At 53.9% G+C, this 22,618-nt stretch overlaps 2 protein-coding genes across 2 annotated transcripts; both read right to left on the bottom strand.

Moving 5' to 3' along the window:
* Positions 1-493: 493 nt before the first annotated feature.
* On the bottom strand, positions 494-12,819 carry LRRC15 (leucine rich repeat containing 15). The gene is made up of 4 exons (XM_054283017.1): positions 12,567-12,819; positions 5,697-7,394; positions 4,266-4,327; positions 494-2,119 (listed from the first exon to the last, which is right to left on the bottom strand). Exons 1-4 carry the CDS (start codon positions 12,817-12,819, stop codon positions 494-496), a joined length of 3,639 nt encoding a protein of 1,212 aa, XP_054138992.1.
* Positions 12,820-17,057: 4,238 nt separating this feature from the next.
* Positions 17,058-22,504, bottom strand: GP5 (glycoprotein V platelet). The gene is made up of 3 exons (XM_054282858.1): positions 22,437-22,504; positions 21,957-22,141; positions 17,058-19,000 (listed from the first exon to the last, which is right to left on the bottom strand). The coding sequence occupies exon 3, from the start codon at positions 18,972-18,974 to the stop codon at positions 17,058-17,060; it is 1,917 nt and encodes a 638-aa protein (XP_054138833.1). The 5' UTR covers positions 18,975-19,000; positions 21,957-22,141; positions 22,437-22,504.
* Between the last annotated feature and the right edge of the window lie 114 nt (positions 22,505-22,618).

Here is a 22,618-nt window from a genome sequence, read left to right as displayed (position 1 = left end):
ACCCACACCTCCCGTGGACAGCACAAATCCGTGCCCTCAGGTTTTGCCAGGGTGCAGCTCTCTTCCCTCTGTGGTGCCAAGGGGAGGTGGCTGCAGTGGGCAGACACGAGCACAACATGAGAATGCCAGAGTGGCACCTACTCACCCCCAGGCACCTGCACTATGCCCCACCATGCAGCTCCTGGCAAGATCCCAATGTACCACATGGGCCTTCGCTGTCTCTCCCACACACACGGACAGTGGTGGGAGGAACAGAATGATTCCTCTCTCTGCCATGGGAACTAGTACACAGAAATAGTAGATACATTTTAATTATATTTGAAATACACAGGAAACACATAGCTGAGAGGGTAAATAGCCCCAGGCCAGCTGTTGTGGAGAGCTCGGGGACAGCTGGGGACCATGGCAGAGGTAGCAGAGCGAGACGGAGAGATGTTTGCTTCCCAGGCTGGTCCAGAGGTTGCCAGAGCAGAAGCAAACGCCTGCCCAAGCCTCAGGGCACGGCGAGGGGTGCTGGTGGTGTGACCTCGTTCCCTCTCTGCGCTGTGACAAGGACGCTGACCTGCAGCGTGCCGCAGCGGGAGCGCAGCAGCCAGGCCCGCCGGTAGGCCGCCCCCAGGCCCCGCTCCGGCCCGGGAGGAGGGAGGCGCAGGTTCAGCTGCTGGCACGATGTGGCATTGCAGGCCACGCTCACCGTGCCCTCGGGGTCGCTGTAGGTGCACTGCCCCGGAGCATCTGTGTCCCAGCCCTCCTCCGGGGGGACACCGTGTGCTCCCGGGCACTGCAGCTGCCCGCGGGAAACCTCCAGCAGGGACCGGCCCTGGAGAGCAGCCGGGTTGGCACAGAAGGCTTGGCCGTGGGTGAGGGGCTCAGCAAAGCTCTGGAGCCAGTGCAGGAGGTAGGAGAGGTGGCAGTCGCAGAGCCAGGGGTTGCCAGCCAGCCCCACACGCACCAGCTCATCGTTGGCATCGAAGAGCCCCGCAGGCAGGCGGGCCAGGCGGTTGTGGTCCAGCACCAGGGCCGTGAGGAGAGGCAGCCCGGCCAGCAGCCCCGCCGGCAGCCTGGAGAGGTTGTTGTGGCTCAGCTGGAGCTCTGTCAGCCCTTCCAGACCCTGGAAAGCCCCGGTGGGCAGGTGATCTATGGCATTGTGTGAGAGCTCCAGGGTTTCCAGCACTGACAGGTTCGCAAAGAGCTCCTGGGGCAGTGTCTCCAGCCGGTTGCGTGCCAGCGAGAGGTGGAGGAGGCCAGGGGTGCCAGCAAACAGGAGGGCAGGCACAGTGGCCAGGTTGTTGCCCTCCAGGCTGAGGACAGTGAGGTTGAGGAGACCTGTGAAGATGTCGGGGGCCAGGCTGCCCAGGGCATTGTGCTGCAGCTGCAGCCGCCGCAGCGCCCCCAGCCTGGAGAAGATGTCCGAGGGCAGCTCCTCCAGCTGGTTGCCGTCCAGGTGGAGCTCGGTGAGCTGGCCAAGCGCCCTGAAAGCACCAGGAGGCACCTGTGCCAGCAGGTTGTCACTGAGCTTGAGAACACGAAGGGTGACAAGTGGGGCCAGCAGACCATCCGGCAGCTCGGGCAGAGCATTCTGTGACAGGTCCAGGGCCTGGAGCCGCCGGAGTGGGCGGAAGATGCCAGGGGGCAGTGCCTCAATCCTGTTCCTTGCCAAGCTCAGGTCCTGCAGGTGGCAAGAGGCAGTGAAGAGCCCCGGCTGCAGGGTGCGGATGGTGTTGGCACTGAGGGAAAGCTTGCTGAGGCTGGTCAGCCCTGCCAGCGTCCCAGGGCTGACAGCTGGCAAGGGGTTGCCTGACACCTCCAGCTCAGTGAGGCTGGGCAGCCCCTGAAAGGCACCAGGCTGCAGCTCCTGGATGTTGTTGTTGATGAAGACCAGCTTGGTGAGTGTGGTGCTGGATCCCAAGTGCCCGCTGCGGATGCTGCTCAGGGCTGTCTCCACGAAGAAGAGGTGGGTGGCACTTCCTGGCAGGCCCTCCGGGATCTCCCGTATCCCTTCATTGGAGCAGAAGACTTTGGAGGTGTCATAGCACTGGCAGGCAGGGGGGCAGGATGGGGACAGTGCCCCCACCAGCAGGGACCCCAGCCCCAGCAGCACATAGATCAGCAGCCTGCACTGGAGAAGGAACCAAGCCTTAGCCTGTGCACCCACAGGCACTGCTGGGGAAAGGGCTTCTGCAGCCAGAAATGCAGGATCAAGCTCTGAGACACCACCAGCACAGGCAGCTGCCCTGGCCATGGGGATCACTCCAGACCCTGCTGCCAGCAGCTCCCCAGCACTCCCCTTGCAGGAATGGGAAGCATTTCCCTCCCAGCTGTCTCCCCAGGGTTTTTATCTGTGCCCCAGCCCACCCTGTGACAGCCAGGGTGATGCCACCCTCACCAGAGGCCGTGAGCAGCCACATCCTGCAGAGCAGCTGCTGAGGTGGGACCTGTGTAGGTCCCCGGAAGTCTTGGGGGAAACCTGTACCCTCATCAGATGTCTCCACAGGCACAAAGCCAGGTTCTAGGGCAGGAGAATCTGTGAAACACAGGGCTGTGCTGTGCACACTGGGTGATGGCGACAGCCCTGCAGGGCTGCTCTCAGCTCAGTGGCAGTAGCTGTGGGCCCCACCACTTGTATTTCTAGTTTTCTTTTTCCACAGGGAATCAGAGCAGCATCAACCTGCTGGAGGGATATTCAGCCTGACTAAATGCCTATTCCCAGCCCACAGAAGCACTTTTTGAGGTGGTGGCCCCCAGACCTCTGCCAGTCCCTCCCTAGCTGGGATACATTGCAGTGCTGCTTCATGATGGGGGACATTGCCCACCCCAGAGCAAGGCCCACCTACAAACACCCTGCATCAGTGGAGCTCCCCTGAACTTACACTGACACTTGAGAGCAGCACTGGCCTTGGCATTTCCTTTCCTCCCTCTTGCTTGTGCTCACAGAGCCAACAGAGGCTCCCACCCATCCCAGGCCCCCAAACTACCCAAGCAGTGTGGGCACCACTTACCAAGTGTGGCATCACGGGGTCGGTCACCAAACGTGTGGCAGATGTGCAGGGATGCTGCTGGCTGGGATGGGACAGTGTTTTCTGGGCGGATGGGAGGCCAGGAACAAGCTGTTCCTGCTGGGGCGGAGCTGCCCTCACGGCTTATCAGCAACAACAGCCCGTGTCCTTGGAGCACACTGAAAAATAACCCAGCCTCCAGGGGACTGGAGGTGAGGCCAGAGGCAGCTGCCTGTGAGCATCCTGGCAAGGAAATGGGGTTCTGGCCCCGGACATCTACTGGGGCAGGGATGGTGGCAGGGTGCTGCTGTCACAGGTGGCTCCAGGCCCACACCAAGGTCAGCATACTGGCTTCCAGAAACCTCCTAAGAGAGCCCCAGACTTTTATCAAATCTCACTGGGAAATGGTGCTCAACATATCCCTGCCATGAGAGAAGAGACCAGGTGCAGCTTAGCAAGGCAGATGAAGGCTGTACATGAGGTTAGACGTCTTTTCCAACCTTATGATTCTCTGGGGAGGGGACCACTGTGGGACCATCATGGGGTTTTGCATCCCAGCCAGCAGTGGGATGGCGAGGGAGCCATGGATCAGCTGAACTCCCTAAGAGTTTCAGCCTGCCCAGAGGAGCAGCCCACACTGCCATAAAAGCTGCATTGCTAGGGCCTGTGTTGGCACAGTCTGGGCTGGCAGCAGCCATGGAGACACCCTGAGGGGCAGGAGGAGGGACACTTCACTGCACTCATGGAGCAGATGGTGACACATGGAAAAACACAGCTGACACAATTCAGTGGCAGCCAGCTCTGAAGGGAGCCAAGCAAGCTCCCACCACCCCAGCAGTGGACTGTGCAGGAGACAGTCAGTGTCTCCATCAAGAAGCTTCCTGGGGTCTCAGCCTACTCACCAAAAGCCCACCCACTGCTGTTGTATGGCTTAGCCCTCCTTGGTCCATCATGCCAGGTTGGAGTCCAGGGACCAGCAAGGGCTCTGCAAACACAGCCCACAACCCTCTCCCAGCCTCACCAACTCATACAGGCTTTTCCTCAACGCTGTAAAAATCTCTGAGGAGTGGAAATCAAGTGCAGCCCCTGTCCGTGCTGGGCCATTCCCCTGCTGCCCACCATAAAGGAGTGAATAAACAGCTCTTGGCACTTGGAGTGGACAGTGGCACTTTAATGAGAAGGTCACACATCAGCACCCAACAGCCCCGTGACACAGTCATGAGTCTCCTGTTACCATGCAGGACTCGGCCCAGAGGGATGGCCCCTCACATGCACCAGGCTGGAGCTGCTTGTACCAGCACTGGCTGCTGAGGTGCTGTGAGCAGCCAGCACTGCAAGGTGGACACCAAACACACACCTTGTCCCACAGCAGCAGTCCTCAGGCAGCAGTGCCACTGCAGCACACATGGAGGTGAGCTCAATCCCCCATGGTCGTGCTACAGCTGGAGAAGGCAGCTGGGTACAGGGGATGGCATGGCACTGGCACCCATTTGCAAACTGCAGAGCAGCCAGCACGCTGTGCTGCCAGCATCCCCCCTGGCCAAGGGCTGCCACCAGGCAGGGGCACTGGGCACACACAGGAGGGCACTCAAGGGAGTAAGAAGAGGATGAAGAAGCTTTGTCAAGCAGAGCAGGACCAGGTTGCTCACTAGCTGGTGGAGGGTGTTAAGGAAATGGGGATCAGGAATGGGGTGGAGTAGAAGCAGCCCCAACACGCTCCAGCAGTCCAGGAGCATGAGCACAGGAGCTTCTCCCATCCCCTGCAGACACTTCACACCCACTGTCCCACTCCTCTACCCTCACAGTGCAAGCCCCTGCACCCTGTGGGGCTGAGGTAGGGGCACAGCCACAGCAAGGTCAGCACCAGCGTGCAGTGAGGGCTGGGGGGCTGCTCCTGCCCATCCCTGATGCCAACACACTGTCCCTGCCTCTCCTGGCTGGAGGAGCATGAGGGAAGGAGGCAGGAGCCAGGAGCAGGAGAGGATGCTGGCTGTGCTCTGGCCTGCCCTGCCTGCAGGCAGGGAGGGCAGCTGGGACGCAGCTGAGACACTCAGGGTGTGCCAGCCAGTCTGGAGCCCTGCGGGGAGCCCTGCCCAGGCACCGGTGAGTGATGGATGGAGCAGCAGAGCACACACAGCTCCCCTGGGGCAAAGGTGGCCCAGCATGATGGCTCACACTGCCTGCCCAGGCAGGGGCAAGGCGGGAGGCATGGTGGGGGCCGAAGGTGGGGAAGAGGGGCTGAGCAGGGGTGAGGGCAGCAGGCAGCATGAGGGGGCAGCACTGCAGGGAATGAGGCAAGGTGAACGATGGGGAAGTCCTGTTATTTGGGGTAAAGCACCATCATGGCCAGGCTGTGGCTCCTGGCTCGAGGGGTCCCTCTCTGCATCCCACACCTCAGCTGCTAGACCCGGGCAGGGAAGGAGCACAGAGGCTGCACTGGAGGCAGGAAGGGCTGGGGACAGTGGGCAGCCATGGGGAAGCCCTGCTGCAGAGCAGGGACAGAGCAAAGCAGAGGAGGACAGTGGTACACACAGCACACACGGTGATGTTGTCCCATCCCAGTCAGCAAGGGCAGCTGATGCAGAGCCTCTGTCATGTCCTTTGACCCCCACAAGCACCTCTGCCCTCAGGGTCTGCCAGATACTCAGGCTTCATTCGGAGCCTTCATCCTCATGAGCACAACGTGGCTCTTCTTCCTACAGCCATAGACCACCAATGCCACCAGAGCAGCCAGCAGGGCCACACTCACCAGCACAATGACTGCTACCACCACCCCACTCTGCAGGCGTGTCAGCCCCCACTGCCCCCTCTCTTCCTCCTCTTTCTTCTCCTCCTCATCCTCCTGTGGGGAGGCTGGCAGCCCCGTGGGGGGCTCCATCGAGGCATCTTCTGCTGCTGAGGCATCATCTGAGGCTGCCGCAGAGGTGTCAGCAGGGAGCAGGGTGCTGGGATGAGGAGCAGCAGCAGTGGGGGGCTGGGGGTCGATGAAGTGGTCCTGTGGCAGCCCGGCGATGGGGATGCCCTGCAGGGCGGGAGGCTGGGCACACAGCGGGGGTATCTCACCCACCCTGTGAGGGTTCTCCTGCAGCCAGCCCTGCAGGGGCAGGATGCCCTTGTCACAGCGCCAGGAGTTGTTGTGCAGCCTCACCTCTCTCAGGGCCGTCAGCGGGGAGAAGATGCCGGCGGGCAGGTACTCCAGGGCATTGGAGTGCAGCTGCAGGTGCCGCAGCCCAGGCGTGGCCCTGAAGAGGCCCCGTGGCAGTGCCTGCAGCTGGTTGTGGTGCAGAGAGATGTTCTGCAGCTTGGGCATCCCCTCCAGTGCCCGGGCATCCAGGCGGCGCAGGGCATTGGAGTGCAGCGAGAGCTCCAGCAGCTCCCCCAGGCCCTGGAAAGCCCCCGGTGGCACCGACTGCAGCCGGTTCTTGCTGAGAACCAGGAGCTGCAGCTGGGTCAGGTTGCTGAAGACGGCAGTGGGGAGGCTGGAAAGCTCATTCTCGTAAAGCCAGAGCTCCTGCAGGTTGGGCGTGGGCCCAAAGGCGCTGGGGGAGATGTCCCGCAGGCGGTTGACGTGCAGGGTGATCTTGGCGAGAGCATGCAGGGGCAAGAAGACGCCGCTCGGCAGAGTGGTGAGGAAGTTGTTGGACAGGTAGAGCTTCTGCAGGTTGGTGTTGTGCACAAAGAGCTCCGGGGACAGCGTCTCCAGCTGGTTCTGGTGCAGCCCCAGCTCCTGCAGCTCCGGCAGCCCATCGAAGGTGCCCACCGGGATGTGCCGGAGCCGGTTCTCGTAGAGCCGCAGCACCTGCAGCCGTGCCAGCCGCTCGAAGGCCCGGGGCGGCAGGCGGTCGATGTTATTCCTGGCCAGGTTGAGCTTGGTGAGGCTGGTCAGCTGGTCAAACACCCCCTCCTGCAGCTCCTTCAGGTTGTTCCCGTGCAGCTGCAGCTCTTTGAGGTTGCTCAGATGGGCGAAGTGGGAAGGCTCGACCTGGAGGATCTGGTTGCTGGAGAGGAGTAGAGACTCCAGCTTGTCCAGAGGCTCAAAGACCTGCACAGGGAGCTCCTGCAGCTTGTTGCTGGCCAGGCTGAGGTAGCGCAGGTCGGGCAGGTTCTGGAAGGCCGCGGGGCTGATGCGAGACAGGAGGTTCTTCTCCACGCGCAGCCCGATGAGCAGGGAGGCGTTGCCGAAGGCGGCGTCGCCCAGCTCGGCGATGCGCGTGTTGATGATCTGCAGGGTCATGGCGTTGGCAGGGATGGGGCTGGGCACCGTGCTGATGTCGGCACCAAAGCACTCCACCTGGGCACTGCGGACACACTGGCACTGCTCTGGGCACTGGCTGCTGGCCAGCTGGATGCCCACCAGCAGCAGCAGCCACTGCTGCCAGCCTCCCTGCTCCATTGGGCCTGCAGAAAAAACAAAGGAGGGGGTTTCAACCCTGGGGGTTCCCAGCTCCAGAGTCACTGCAAGGGATGGGTGCTCCTTTCCCCCTGGAAAAGCCACTGAGGTTGTGGCCATCCTGCTCCCAGCATGGCAACGAGGCAGAAAAGGGTGGACAAGGAAGGCTTGGGGCAGGCAAAGCTTGACTCAGCCCAAGCAGGAGCTCAGAGCAAGACAGAGCTGGAGGCCACAGTGCCTGGCTGCCATACCACAGCTATTAGTGGCATCCCTGGCGTCCCAGCTCTCTGGGCTCTTCTGGCAGCCAGGAGTGTGGTTTCCTGTTTTACAGAGTGTGGTGAGATGCTGCCAGCAGCACTGGCCTCCCAGCACCACCAAAGAGCCCAGACCTTCACCAGAGCTGGCTCGTGGCACCTGCAGCTGGTCCCAGCATTGGCCCAGCGCCCCCAGCACCCTCTGAGCTCTGAGCTCCTGTTGCAAATCCAAGAGCAGTGTATAGGGATGCTCTAGCACTTTAGTCCAGTCCTGCAGGACCCTGGGTCAAGAGCACCCAGCACAGGCTGGGTACAGGCTGGCCCTGTTCCCCCATCCCTAGCAGGAGGTCTCAGCCTGGCCTGGTTTTGCCATGAGTGGGGTGTCTGATGTGGGCACATGCCTGCAGGCTGGTCCCAGGGGTGGTGCCCAGCAAAGCTCTCCATTACCCCTGAGCACAGACACCATGGACACCCTCTCCTCTCTCCTCTGGCCTGTGATCTTCCTCCCTCCCTAGATTAAAGCAGCAGCCTTGTGCCAGGCTGGCATGGAGCAGCCCCCCATTAACAGCTTCATGTGGCACAAGGGAGGGAGAAAACCTGCAGCTCCTGCTCTGAGCACGGCTCAGCCAGACAGGCGACTCAGGCAGCACAGGGGTCTGGCCACAGTGCCCCAGCTGGCACCCAGGGTACTGGGGCACAGCCCTGCCCTCCCCACAGGGAACACTCTTGCTCTCAGGCAGGGAGGGAGGAGCCCTCTACAAGCCAGGATGGTTTATGTTTCCCATATGGAAACAATCTGCATCCAAGAACAGCTATGTTTATAGCAAGACATTTATAAACTTCCCCAAAGTTCAGCACATCAAAAGCTCTGCTCATGTCACTCCCTGCTAAGGCAGCACTGAGAGCACACACACTGGAGCAATCTTCAGGAAAAGCAGCTGGAAACAATTGATATCTCTTTTTCTTCTAGGGATAAAAATCTTACAGACCAAGAGGCTGAACATTCTCTGCTGTTCAGCCCCTCTCTGCTGTTCATCCCACTGCTCCTAACATCAGCCCCCCAAAACAGTACTTTGCTGTTTAATTTTCTCTCTTGATCATTGTCTAGGATACATTGCCTATGAAACTCTTTCAGCTCCCACAGCATCCAAGTGGTCTCACTTTTTCGGAGAACCTTTGCAAGATAAACATCTCCATCAAATGAAAAGGTGCTGAACATGCAGATCCCACTACTCCACCACCACCCCTCAGAGCTGCCCTGGCAGTCCCTGGAACCCGTGTCCACTCAGAGGGACAGCAGGAGAAGGAGACTTACCCGAGTGTCCTGCAGCCACGAGCAGCGAGCGAGCACAGCCCCGTGCTGGCAGGAGAGCAGAGTGTGGTTCATTCTTCCCCTCCCAGAATATAACCCGTCCAAATCAATGAATCAGCACAGGGGCAGTGGCGGGGTTAGGGAAAGCGCTGGAGCAGAGCTGCTTCCAACTCCTGTTTCCTCAGCAGAGCACGCACTTCAAGGATCACTTTTGGGTTTCCCCCTCCTGAACCCCAGTGCTCTTGTAAGGAGACAAACAGAGGGCCCTGTGAACATGCTGCTCATGTCAGCCAGTGCCCAGGCAGTGGCTTGGCCCTCAGAGTCCCCCTGTGGGACACAGCCACTGACCCATGGGGGCAGACATGCAAAGCCAGACCCCTGGGCACAACCCTGTCCTTCCCTGGCATGACTCCACACCAGGGCTGCTCCATGGCACTTTCTTGGCATAGGCACAGCTCTTGTTTCCCCATCCATGGCTCCTGTAAGTGTCAGGACCTCGGGCTATGCCCCAGCCCAGGGCCAGTACAGGCAGAACCCTGGCACAGAGACCCTGCCCAGGTCACAGCTCTCATTCCCCCCACAGCCACAGATGCCAAGGGGCCACAAACCCACAAGCACCCACTGTGGGCTCTGTCCTGTGGGCACCACAACCAGCACTGCCAGGAAGCAAGAACTGTGCCAGGGTCAGCAGCTGTGTGGGTGCCAGCCATGGGCCAGGCTGCTTCAGAGAGCCCTCAGTAATCCAGAGCATTGCCCACAAGCCGTGAGGAACACCTTGGCACCGAGGAACCCCCACTGCAGGCATCCCTGGAACCCCAGACAAGCTGTCTCCCAATGGCTGCCCCTGCTCTGCCCCCTCAGCAGTGCTGACACACAGGTGATGGAGCCTGGTACCCAGGGGTGTTTGGAAAGCATCCATCAGCTTGTTCAGGGGCACCTGCTGCCAGCCCTCCCTGCCCTCCAGCACACAGGGGTGCACTGGGGTGCCCTTGGGTCCCGTCACCCAGCCCAGGTCCCCCCACCTCGCCCACCTCCTCCGGGCAGTCCCGGTCCAGCCGCTGCCGGGAACGGATATTCGGGAGGAAGGAGGTGAGGAGAGTCGGTGCACGTGGCCCCTTTGGGCTTCCTGGAGAGACACTGCAGTCCCTTGCTCAGAACAGGGCAATGGGAACTTCCCTGCCTGCCTCCCATCCCCTCTCACCCCACCCCACCCGTGCCTCCCCCGTTGCAGCAACCTCTGCTGAGGTTCCGGTGGCACCGAGGAGCTGCTCAGGACGGGAACAGCTGGGGCTGCTGCCGGGGAAGGGAGGAAATGTGTCATGCTGTGAGCGCTGGGAGCCTGCAGGGCAGCGGAGGGGACAGAGAGGGGACAGACCGGGACAAACACAAACTGCAGGGATGGAGAGCAGAGCTCCCAGACAGTCTCAAAGGAAGGAGACAGGGATCGTGGGAACATGGCAGGGAGTGGGACCTCAGCTGGAGGACACGGCCACCATGATGTCACATCGCATGAGAGGCCATCTGCCATAGCACATGCTGGATGGCCACAGACCCCTCTGGCTGGAAGGTGGGTGAAACTACCCCTGGCCATGTTCCTGCCTGCTCTGGGGCAACACCCAGGCGTTTGGGCACAGAGAATGGGCATTTTGAAAACACCACCCACCAAGTGCTCTAGTTCACACTCTAGTGACACAGCAGTTTCCCAGAACCACACTTCCCAAAACAATCTCCCCGTTTCTGTGACAGCCCTGCAGCTGAAGGTCAGGCACAGGGCTTGGGAGCTGCCTGCTCCCTGCAGCCCTGACACAAGAGCTGGGCTCTCACAGCCTTATCACAGCCTTGTCACAGCCTTATCATGGCTCTGTCTGCCCGCTGCCAGTGCTGCTGGGCTTCTGCCCACTCTGACTCATCCAGAAGCTCACAGCTTTTCAGCCAGGCAACACAGAAACCGAACCTCAGCACTTCCAATAAACCACTGCCCCAGCCCAGATCATCCCAGGAATGTTGGAGTTGCCTCCTTCCAAGCAATGATGCAGTGATGGGTATCTCAAACACCCTGCCCCAACTGGGGGGTCATCAGATTATGGTCCCTACCACCATGCAAAGTTTCAGAGCAGTGCAGGTAACAGCCCTGACAAAACCCTGCCTGTCTCTACCCAGGCCTCAGGAAACTACTTCTGGCTTCCAGCCGGAAAAGATGATTGTTTGCAAGACGTGGCTAAAAATAAAGCAGGGCTGAGTAACAAACGGCACACGCCCGTGAGCCGCTTCTGCAGCCACTCCCAGAGGTGAGCACATGGGGGGCTGCCCCAGGCTACTTACAAGGGAGAGGAACAGAGGGTGTGACAGCTTGGGACGGCAGCACAGACTCATCCCACACGTTTGGAGGAGAGAGGCGGCTCCTGAGAGAGAAAACGGATGTGATTGAGGGTGAGATGAGCATTTTGCAGGGAGAGGCTGTTCCACATAGCCAGGAACTCACACAGTGCTGGATGGAGTGGGTCTCATGCTGCAGGAAAGCCCCAGGTTCAGCATTGCCTGGTGGACCTGTCCCAGCTCCAGCTGCACCAGCCAGAGGCTGCAGCCCCCCCAGCCAAGCCCTGGATAGTGTGGAACCACTGTTGTATCCCTGCACCTTCAAGGAGACAATAGAGCCCAAGAATAGCAGTGTCACTTGTTGCTGGAGCTGCCTGCCTTGCTACAGGACAGCAGGACAGTCCCTTGTCTGTCTGTCCATGCTGGCACATCTCCAGCACATCCCCACGGCCAGGGTGGTGGATGCAGCAAAGCTGAGTGGCTCTGAATCACCAAGGGACTCGAGACTGCTTGGAAAAACTCATGTAATCGCTAAAATTAGCATTGTGGGCTTGGCTGGGAGAGCACATTGTTCATCTGCCAAGCAGCTGAGCGTGCTCACCCACGCCATGCAGACCCAGCTCCCCCTGAAAGCCCCTGATCCTGCTCACCTCCACTCATGCCTGAACTGGCACCCTGGGCAGGGCAAGCCGTGCCCATGGCCTGCAGGGCAGTGCTGGGACCCCCCAGTCACTCTGTGCTGCTGCAAAGTGCCCACCCTGCTGTGAACCCCCAGCCCGGTGGCCCCTGGTGCACACAGCTGGCCCCAGGCCCCAGGCCAAACTCTGCTGAAGGGGAGGAGGAGGATGGAGGGCTGGGCTGGGGCCACAGAGGGAGTGCTCCCCGTGTTCCAGCACAGGGGACACCTCTGGGCCTGAGCCCTGCAGCAGGACCTACAGGCTCACATCACAGCTGAGGGGTGAAGGAAGGGACATTAGTCCCTCAGGGACTGGTGCTGGGGCCACCTCCACCCTTAGAGAAGCAGCAGCAGCCCCTGCCTCACCACGGGCCCCCCTAATCCTTTGAGGAGCTCAAATGAGAGAGCTCCTCCATAGGGCCAGTGATCCGGCCCTAGGGACATTTTCCCACCCTGCCTGCGGAATGCAGGGCCAGGGCTGCCTCACTGCTCTGCCATCATCTGTCCCAAGGGACGGGGCCATGCCTGCCTTCCCTGGGAAAGTGCTTATGGAGCTCTGGGAGGGAGCAGCAGCAGCTTTGCTTAGCGGGGACGGCCATCAGGCTGACCTCCATCCCAGTACCAGCACCAGGCCCACCACAACCCTCCTGGAGCTCCAGGAAAACGGCGTTTAGGATCTCAGGCTCCAGTGGGGTTGGCCCCAGCAGCAGAGCCGCCCCGGCCCGAGCGATAGCAGCAGCAGCAGCGGGGCTTGGCCCCGGCTCCGGCAGCGCTAGGCTGGAAGGAATGCGGGGCCCGGCCAGCTCCGCCCGCGGGATAATCCGGAGCGGAAAGAGCTTGTCCTGGGAGAGGGGGAGGCGATGGCAGGGGCTCATACGCTGAGAAATGTTCCCTGGATCAGCTCCATCTCTGTAAAGCTCCCTCTGGCACCACGAAGTGGCCCAGGGACCTCTCCCCAGCACACGAAGGGGGAACGGGGCCTCGTCTCTTCCCCGGAGAAGCCAGCAGAGGAGTGCACAGCAGACTGCAGAGCTGCTGCCAGCCATCACTGGCTCTCTGCCCTGAGCTTTTTCCGTGCAGAGAGACACAAAGGCACAGCTGGAAGTCTGGCATGCCAGTCCTACAGCAGCAATTGCTGAGCCCAGTGGGTGGATGGGTCCGGGTGCTGCTGGAACAGAAGCTCCCAGCCTGTAGTGAACTGGGACCCACCCCCCTTGGCCCAAGTAAGAGACTATCCCAGGACTTATCCACCCACAAGTGAGTATAAACCCAGATTTTGGCTACAAAAATGGAGGCATAACACCTCCCACGTTTACCACTCCCTAGCTGGGACAAAGCAGGAGCTTCAGGCCTTCTGCTCACGGTGAGTCTGTAAATTCTCATGACTTGTCCATTGGGAACGTGCCTTGGGCTGCATCTCCTCCCAGCTCTTCTGACATCCCTAGGAAATGCTCTGATATCAGAGCTGCCAAATCAGCAGCCCTGGGCCAGCCCTGCTGGTTGGAGGCCTGGAGGAGACACAGCCAATGCTCCATAATGTCAGGCAGAGGTTCCCAGGGCTCCTGCCTTGCAGCCAGCAGCTGCATCACTCCTGAGCCACTGCTGGGGCCTGTTCCAAGCACATCTGCCATCACCCTACTTCTCCTTGACATCAGGACAGGGAAGATCTGAGGTGCAGGCTCTGATCTTGCTGCTGTGCATTGGAGGACTGAACTGCAGCTGCCCAAGCTCACTGCCCTCTGCAAGGAGTGACAAGGGCCCTGCTGCAGTTCCTGGTCTCAGGAGGCAGAGGTGTGGGATGGAAAGGACCAGGACACCAGGAAAGGACGTGTGTGCTGGAAATGCTTGCTGCAGTGGCTGTGAAACAGGCAGAGCTGCCAGTGTTTGTGGCAGCAGTTCATTCAGTTCCACCCTCAGCAACTTGTGCTTTGGGGACTCTCTGGATTCAACTCCCAACAAGCAAAGGAGAATGGCATTTGTGGTGACATCAAGCTGGAAACACAATGAATAGTCCCATGGCTTGGCACAGGGTAGGTCAGAGCTCCCACTGCTCCAGGATTTCCTCAACAGAGAGAGCAAGAGCAACTGCTACAGCAGCAAGCACTTGAAGGGATGGAGCAAACTGGCACAGCTGGCCTGGTGGGGAGGTACCCAAGCACTCCCAGCCAGGATGTGGTCCTGGAAGCAGGTCCTTGACCTGGAGGTCTGGATAATGGTGCAGGGCTGTTAACCATGACTCTGCACCCCCATCAGGAGCCAAGAGAGCAGAACCAACCCCTTCAGCCACTGTATGCAGATGTGCTTTGCATTCACCTCTTCCCCAATATCAGGGACCCACTGGATCAGGGATTAGGTACCTCCAGTTTCTTACCTCCAGCCTACTGTGTTCCCTTCCAGCCTGGTGGCAAAGGCTGGGCAGTAGATGATACGAGTGTGGGCTGCAGGGACTGAGAAAATCCTTGCACACAAGGGAACAGTGCTTTGAGGGACCAGCCTGCTGCCTTCCTCCGGCCACAGCTGCATCGTGCTGACCTGGAAAACTAACCCTTCTCCAGGAAAAACAGAAATGGAGTATGCACAAGGATATCCTTGGACTTCTCAGGCCAGGGAATTTTTCAGGAAGGGCTGAGCTCTATTGGGCAAGAAACAATGAATCAGAAGCAGCTCAAAACAAGTACACCTCAGAGGAAAGTTAGTAAACCACCCCAGGCACTCATTGCTGCAGCCTTTTGTTGTCTGATGACTTCACTTCCCCCAGTCTGGCTCAGGCATGGGGAAAGCCCGATGACAGCATGTGAGGAGGAATCATCCTGGAAGAGGAATCATCATGTCCCAGCCTTGCCTGTGCACAGCTCTGTGCCAGAGCCCCCACGTGCCAGAGCTGGAGCTCAGCGGCTGCAGCCGGAGCCAAGGAGCAGCGTGGGGGCCCAGCTGGGGCTCTGCAGGGCCAGGGCAGCCAGAGAGGGCTCACAAGGGCACAGCTGGTGCTGCCCTGGGGTGGGCAGCAAGGTGTCATACCCACACCATGGGCAAACAGGGGCTTTTCCTCACAAATCAGACACTGTGCATCCAAGCACCCGGAGCACACTTCCTTCACTGAGGTAACGATCCCCAGCATGGTTTGTAGAAGTCAAAGACAGAATTTCCTCACTAGCCCTGATATCCTGACCTGCCTGCTGCGAGCAGCTGCCTGCGTGGCACCGTGCGACAGCGCTGGAGCTGGCACAGCACCGAGGGGTTATTACAGCTGTCCAACCAAGAAACTAAATTTGCAACAACTCTCTCTTCTTAAATACTACATGCAACCACCCAGAACTACCACTGAGAAAGCTCACTGTTAGTTTTGTGCTTCTCTCAATTATATTGCAGTAAATATTCTGGAGCATCTGTTTGTGATTCCAGTCACAGCTTGCTTTGCACCACTTGCAGTGACTTGTGTTTCTGCTTCTTTAGTGATAGCTCTAACTCCCATTTAGCCTGGTTTGCCAAATTTTGTTAAAGCTCACCAGCAAGACAATGATCATTTAACACTATAGAAGCACATTCTGTCTTTTCAAAGAGGAATTTAGGCCCAGCAGCAGAGCACCCTGAAACAAAGAAGTCACAGTTTATTCTTCATGCCTACAGTAACACACAGCAGAGAACCAACCATAACCAACCTGCAGGAAATGCAAGTTTTCTTTACTTCAAATCTGTTATGCATTTAAAGGCCATCCAGTAAAGTCCCTAATATTGAGAAAGTCACTAAGGTTACAAAATTACTCCTAGAGTAGAGGCTCTCTGGCCCAAGAAGCCAGGGATTCAAACTCACAGGTTTTTAAGCACATCAGAGCTTTTAAAAGCAAACTAAGTCCCACAATGTAGATAAAAGCTGATAGTTAAATCCAAGAGCTACTAAAGCACAGGCAGTCTGACAGCCACTAGTCTACCTGATCTAAAATATTCATACAATTCAAAATATTAATAAAATGTTAGTATAAAGACCAAAACCCACATTATTGTCTAGTAGTTGTCTTTGCACATCAACACTTGAAAGGACTGGAAGTCAGGGAACAGCAGGATGTAATAAGGTAAAAAATAGTGAGACTGAAAATGTGACTGAACACTCCAAGTTGATGAGGTTGTATATGTTCCCCAGCCAATTTCAAAATGTAGGTGATACTTTGTGGCCCTCAGTTCAGGCAGGCTCCCTGCCCCTCAGCTGCATGCTGCTGTTTTGCTAGCCAAGCCCAGGAGAGAACATTTTTTTCTCTCCAGCTCAGTCCAGATCAGCTCTCAAACCAATTCTTGCCTGTGGAGCCCCTCCTCAGTCCTGGACATCCTCCTGGTACTCTGGTTTCAAGATTCCCTGCATCGTGCAGCTAGGAACACCTAGTTTTTTCAGACCACTAGCCAAAGTTTAAGGATGAAAGTGTTTACTTAAAATTCAGAGTTGTAGGAACTTTACAACGTTTCCAGAAAACCTCCAGTCAAACAATAAAATACATCACGATTATACTTCCTAGCTCAGCATCTTCCTCTGCTGTTAGCTTTGATTGGTATCCCTTCCTTGTGCCACGTCCTGGAAAGGGGCTGAGGATGGAAAGCAGAAGTTAAGACACTCCACCACACCATTCTGCACACATCCCCATTGTTTAAAGGTCCCTTCCCAGCATCTCCTCCCAAAACCACCATTTTTTTTTCTCATTAAGGAGACAAAAGGTTGCAGGCAGTAGAGGAAATAATATTATTGGAGTTCTTTGGGTGATCTCTAAAGCACAGCTGAAGCCATGTTCCTATGTAAGAGTTCCTCCGTTGATGGCATTCCATCTGAGCAGTGAACACCCAGCAGCCAGCAGCCTCTGGCAGAGGACAGGGCAGCACTCCAAGGCAGGAAACCCACAGCACTTCCATCTTGCCCTCTGGGTTCATGCACTAAGTGCTGTAGCAATTTACAGTGATTACAGCCACTCCTGGCAAATGCTGCAAGGTACATAAAACTCATTTCCATTATGTTACAAAGACAAGGTCCTTATGGTCTTTGCTATGAAGATCTGGAATCAAGTATTAACTGCTCAAATGTTCAAAAAACATCCAAAGCAACACTTCCAGTCCTTTCTTGGGCTAGATTTCTCTATCTTCTTGATATTCTTATCAGAACTACAGGCTGAGCAGGAATATTTCTGGAGAGCAAGAGTTGCCTAGTGTTACCCATCACATACAGACTGAGCACAATGACTACAGTCTGGAGTGTTAAAATCAAACTGTGAACACACAAGAGTAGCTGGCAATAAGTAACTCTGATATTAAAATAGGGTTTAGCACTGCTGTGGGCTGGAAACTCATCCCACCAAACAAGAGTAGTTAAATCTGTCCCTCTAACACTGCTGGTTCGTGCTATGATGCTGGGAGAAGTTTGGACTGGAACATCTGAGAAGTGTAGCCCAGGTTGTCCAACATCTTCAACATGGGAGTAGGTAAAACTTGGAGTTGCAGGAGGAATGGATGTGGGTGTGCTGGTCATTTCCATGTCAGACAGCACTGTTACAGCAGTCTCCTGAGGTGATGTGAAGTGCTCCGTCACAGGAGATGTCAAAGTTGAGCTGAACGTCTGATAGGTCATAGCTGTGGTTGGCAGGCACTCCAGGTCATCGATGCTTAGAGACACAAGAGAAATATTCTGCAGTGCCAGTGGGCTGTGGCACATCAGAGATGGCACATTTTTAACTATTGCTGTGCTCTTCTGGAGCCATTCTCGGAAGCCAAGAATTTGGCAATCACATTTCCAAGGGTTGTCGTCAAGGACAACTTCTTCCAGCTCAGGTAAAGCAGTAAAGAAGTCTGCAGGAAGAGACTGCAGGTTAGTACTATTCAGGTAAACTTTCTGGAGGTGCTTGAGATTATGAAAGAGGTTTCTAGGAAGAACCTCAAGCCTTGTATCAAACAGGGAAATGTTCTGCAGTTTCTGAAGGCTCAGAAAGATTCCCTCTGGCAAACTGGAAATGTTACTCGTATGGAGAGAAAGGCCCCGCAGTTCATTCAGGCCACTGAATACATTCCTAGGAAGAACCGTAAGCTCTGGGTTAAAACTCAGCACAAGAAGCTCTAAATTTGTCAAGTTACTGAACACAAAATCTGGTATTGTTGAGAGCTTTGTGTGATACAGCCATAGGCTACCAAGATGCCTCATCTCTCCAAACAGCACTTCTGGAAGAGACTTCAGTGGGTTCCTGTACAAGGTCAGTTTAGACAGGTTGTGCAAGTGCAAAAAAAGCCCAGAAGGCAAAACCTGAAGCCTGTTCCTGGAGAGTGTCAGCGTTCTCAGTTTACGAAGACAATGAAATGCATCAGGGGCAATGGAATGGATATTATTGGAATGCAGGAAAAGCTCCTGCAGCTCCTTCAGGCTATCAAACACACCAGACTCTATTGAAGACAGTCTATTAATATACAGCATCAGCCTCTCAAGCCTGGCTAATGCAGTAAATATATTTCTAGGCAGTGCTGCCAAGTAATTTCTTGACAAGTTCAGTACTCTGAGTTTAGTGAGTTTCTTCATCACACCACTGGGAAGTGCTGTTAGTTGGTTTTTGTTCAAGTAAAGCTCCTGCAAACCAGCCAGTTTGTCAAACAGATTTTCCTCAATAGAATTCAACCTGTTACTTTCAATGATCAATTGCTGAAGCTGCACCATGTCATCAAATACTTCTGGTGGAAGTTCAACCAGCTTATTATCCAGCAGTTTGAGGACTTTTAGCCTTCCCAAGCCTTTAAAAGCCATTGGTGAAACCAGAGCGATGTTGTTTGAAGACAGGATGAGATGCTGCAGTTCCTCCATCCTAGCAAAAACATCCTGCAAGTACGATATGTTAGCATTTGTTATGTGAATTTCTGTCATGTTGCAAGGCAGATTTAACAATTCCAGGTCTTTTATGTGAGGGCCAGAGCAATAAATTGCATTTTTTGAAGAGCAGTCACACTTCTCAGGACAAATAGATGCATCCAACTGGAAGAAAAGCTTGATCATCACTGACAAACGAAACACCAACATCCTTGTTGAAGTGCCAGAAACATTAGCTGTTACAAGAGATAAAAGAAAATCAGGATTTGATCATAGGTAACTTAGCAGCTCACAAAGATGTGTGATTATATCATAAACCTGCATATGTGTGCAAAATTTCCCGTGCCTTGAAAGCAAACTTCAAAATCTCTTTTATTGTTGACTGACAATATTTCTGAAGTACTCAGATTACACTGAGAAATACAGGTAAATTAACTTTTGTAACTCAAGTACTTCTTGTTTGTATTTGTACCAATTAACTATAATAAAAGTATACAAAAATCATGATGAAACACTTAAGTAGTCAAAAGACATATTTATTTGAACAGAAAAGCATTACAGAATTACAGAAGGGTTTGGGTTGGAAGGGACCTTAAGGATCATCTCTTTCCATCTGACAGGGACATCTTCCACTAGACAAGGTTTAGTGTATTATACTAAATTACATGCCAAAAATATTTTCAAAAATTATCAAAAGGTCCTGCACTCACTGTGTTTTTCATTGTAAGTTATCTGAGGTTAAAAAATAAAGTTTAGCCTGCAAAAATAGACAATGGAGGTAAAAAGGTTGTCCTGTACTTTAAGCAGTGAAAAGCAAAATAGCACCGTCCAGTTAAATCCTGTCTCAGCATTTTCAAGTGATGGCTTCTTGGAACAGCCCAGGAACACACAAGAAGGAACAGGCTATTTTTGACACAGCCTGAAATAACACAGAAGACCCCATATGGCACAGGACAGTAGTGAACCTCTGACAACCACCAAGCCTCATTTCAACAGCTTAACACAATACCAAGCTATCAGTAGTGGAATTGGAAGTTCAGTAAAATGAGAGGAAAGAAGCACACAAAATTAGATGGGAAGTTGTAGCAATAAAGACACATCTGCATGAAACACACCACAAAGTTGGAAAGTTGCATACATTTCCAAACAGGAAAGCAATCATTGTAGGTATAAATGGTAATATTTAAAAGAGCAAGTCAAACAGAAACCCACAGAAATACTTCCTCAATGAAATCAACAAGTCCAAGTGTATCAGAAACCTGGATGTCAAGCACCTGGCTGAGCAGCAGAATAAGCAGCAGCTGGGACCACTGGAATAGCTACAAAACTTCCACAGATGTAACTGGGATAGCTGACACAACATCAGCCCTCTGCACCAGGAACATGGGGGAGAGGAAGGCTCCATCCCCACATGCTCTTTTTCAGGGGCAAGGATGAAGCTCTCCCATACCAATCCCACAGACAGACTGTTGGGTTCAACCCCCTTCACTGAAAGAGAAACCCAAAACAGCTGCATGTCCAAACCAGCTACTGCATTAAAAAAAAAGCCAGAAGAGCAAAAGGGAGTGCTTTAAAAAAAATTAAATTTTATTCAGCTTCAGAGTACTGAAGTCTGGTAAAATGTCTAACTCTCCCTCAGGAAGGGAAGGACGTGGCATTTAGGGCTATCAACAACCAGCAACACAGTCCCACAAAACAAGATCTCAGTGGGCTTTTCACAACTCATTGAATGAGACATAGGCATTACCAAAAAATAGCATGAGATTCCACTCTTCCAAAGGTCTTTTACATGTCAAACAAGAATCTTTCAGAGAATCTCATCCTCCTACTACCCCAAAACTTTGTCATAAGCCAGTGATTCTTTTACCTCAATGAATTTGTAACTCAGCCCATCTCTGATCCTACGCATCCCCCTGAGCAGAACCCTCCATCCAGAAACACATGAAGCAATTTCTGTTTCAAGCCCTGACTTGAACCAAATGGATGGAAAACCACCCAGTTTCTTATGCTAGAAACTGCAAATGCAGGTCCCTTGGAAGGGATGACTACAGGCCACTCTGTAAAATCAGAAACAGACTAATACCAGCCTGTAGGTTCATGATGATTGGTTTTCTGGTTTATAGCAAAAGATAAGAAAGTATACATGAAGACAAGCAGGTGCTCAGAAATGCTAGAAAGCACTAGTTTTGACAAACAGCAAAATGGTAGAAATTCTTTGCAAGACATGAAGGCTGTAAGTGCTGTCACAAGAACTGGTAAAGCCTATGGGTCTCAAACACCTAGAGCTGCTAACAGTATTTTTTAAAAAAACATTTAAAGATTTTAACAGTACAGAATACAGTAATACCCAGAATAAAGATAATGATACATTCCCATGCTTTAGAATTCTCTCAAACCCTCACATGAGACACCTGGCATTCCAGAAAAGGCACCAGCCTGGCCGGTCACTTACCAAAGCCTGCTCTACAGCCTCTTTTCCTTTCAGCTCCCCTTCCCCACCACCCCAGTATTTCTCAAGACTACAAAAGGATGCCAGAGGCAATTCATTAATGCTGTTACTATATCAGAAGTCTCAAATCAGTTTTGAACTTACGGAACACTGAGCGCATGTATTGCTTACAGTGGTGCTTACCTCTTTTACTGTCTTGTAAGTTCCTAAACTCACACAAGCATGACAAAGAAATTTTGAGCTGTACCTTAGAAACTTATCTGCTTTTTAAAGGAACTTACTAGGAGCAGAGCAGGCAATCAGGCTTCACCATGACACTGCACTTTAAATGGGAAGTAAAACAGCAAAAGGCATCCTCCAGATAACACTTTCACCCGTACTTGCCCAGTTACTGAGGCAGGGCAAAGGCCAAACAATATTTGAAGCTTCAGAGCAGATTTTTGCTTATAATTGTTCCAACAACCAACTTCCACAGGTTGTATGTAACTCCAAAAGTAGGGCTTGAAACTACTCACATAAAATGAGAAAGTTTTAAGTCACACACCCAACAGCAGAAAACCCACTTGTGGCTACTTTGGCAGTGATATTGGGGTACGTGCTTCAGCCAAACCAAAGCAAATCTGAGTGAAGTCAGAAATCTGCATTTCAATGTGAGATGTGATCAGAAATTTCAAATTTGTCACCAGTCTGCTAAATAGGTTTTGAAGGAGTGGATATATCCACTTTAAACTAAGTGCTCCTACCTTAACAAAGCTGCTCTGACTTTTAATTTCTTGCAGGATTGGAGTCAAAGCAATTTCAGTAAGGAATGAAGGGACTTTTTACTTAATGCTTTGGCTAAGCATTCCAAGGTTGACACATTTAGTTTCTGCTTTTTCTCAAAGTCTTCTGGAGTGGCAAGCCAACAAAACCTAAAACCTGTAAGATTCTGAAAGAGAAAAGCTAAGTTGTAAAAATAGAAGCTTGAAATCGAAATATTAAGTTTTTGTTATTAAGTAAAAAGGTTTCTTAAGTATCTTGTCTTCAAGTTTAAAATAATGTGCTCTGCCAATGACTGTTTCAATGGAAGGTGAGCCACAGGACAGAAAGATGTCTTCATTTCCACATGATTTTGCTGAAGATGACTGTGACAATAGTGACAGCTGAGATCATGCTTCCCACATGTCCAAACAGAAGGAATATCTGAATAACCAAAGGTGGAAACAAGGTGCTATCACATGTACAAGGCTTTAGAATGGCTCTCCTAAGGCACCAGGAGAAGCTGCAGTCAGTGCGATCCCCTGCAGAACACGAACACAGCAGGCACCCCTCCCACCCATCTGCAGAAACAGAGGCACTGAACAACACATCCATGACATCAGGGGGAGTAAGCCTGTGTTCTTCAACAAGCTTTGCACCTAATTCT

This window comes from Melozone crissalis, unplaced genomic scaffold, assembly GCF_028551555.1.
Source record: "Melozone crissalis strain CALT ecotype California unplaced genomic scaffold, PUWL_Pcris_2 ptg000034l_1, whole genome shotgun sequence".
Taxonomy (NCBI): domain Eukaryota; kingdom Metazoa; phylum Chordata; class Aves; order Passeriformes; family Passerellidae; genus Melozone; species Melozone crissalis.
Note: the sequence above shows the minus strand (reverse complement) of the source record. Positions and strands in the feature narration are given on the sequence as shown.

Excerpts from the sequence above, each read along its gene's own strand:
- GP5 (XM_054282858.1), bottom strand. The coding sequence starts at position 18,974 with ATGTTGGTGTTTCGTTTGTCAGTGATGATCAAGCTTTTCTTCCAGTTG.
- LRRC15 (XM_054283017.1), bottom strand. The coding sequence starts at position 12,819 with ATGAGCCCCTGCCATCGCCTCCCCCTCTCCCAGGACAAGCTCTTTCCG. Across the intron at positions 7,395-12,566 it reads TTGTGGTGGGCCTGGTGCTG|GCCCAATGGAGCAGGGAGGC; the intron begins GTACTGGGATGG and ends TTTTTTCTGCAG. Across the intron at positions 2,120-4,265 it reads GCAGCTCCAGCCTGGTGCAT|TGCAGGCTGCTGATCTATGT; the intron begins GTGAGGGGCCAT and ends TTCCTTCTCCAG.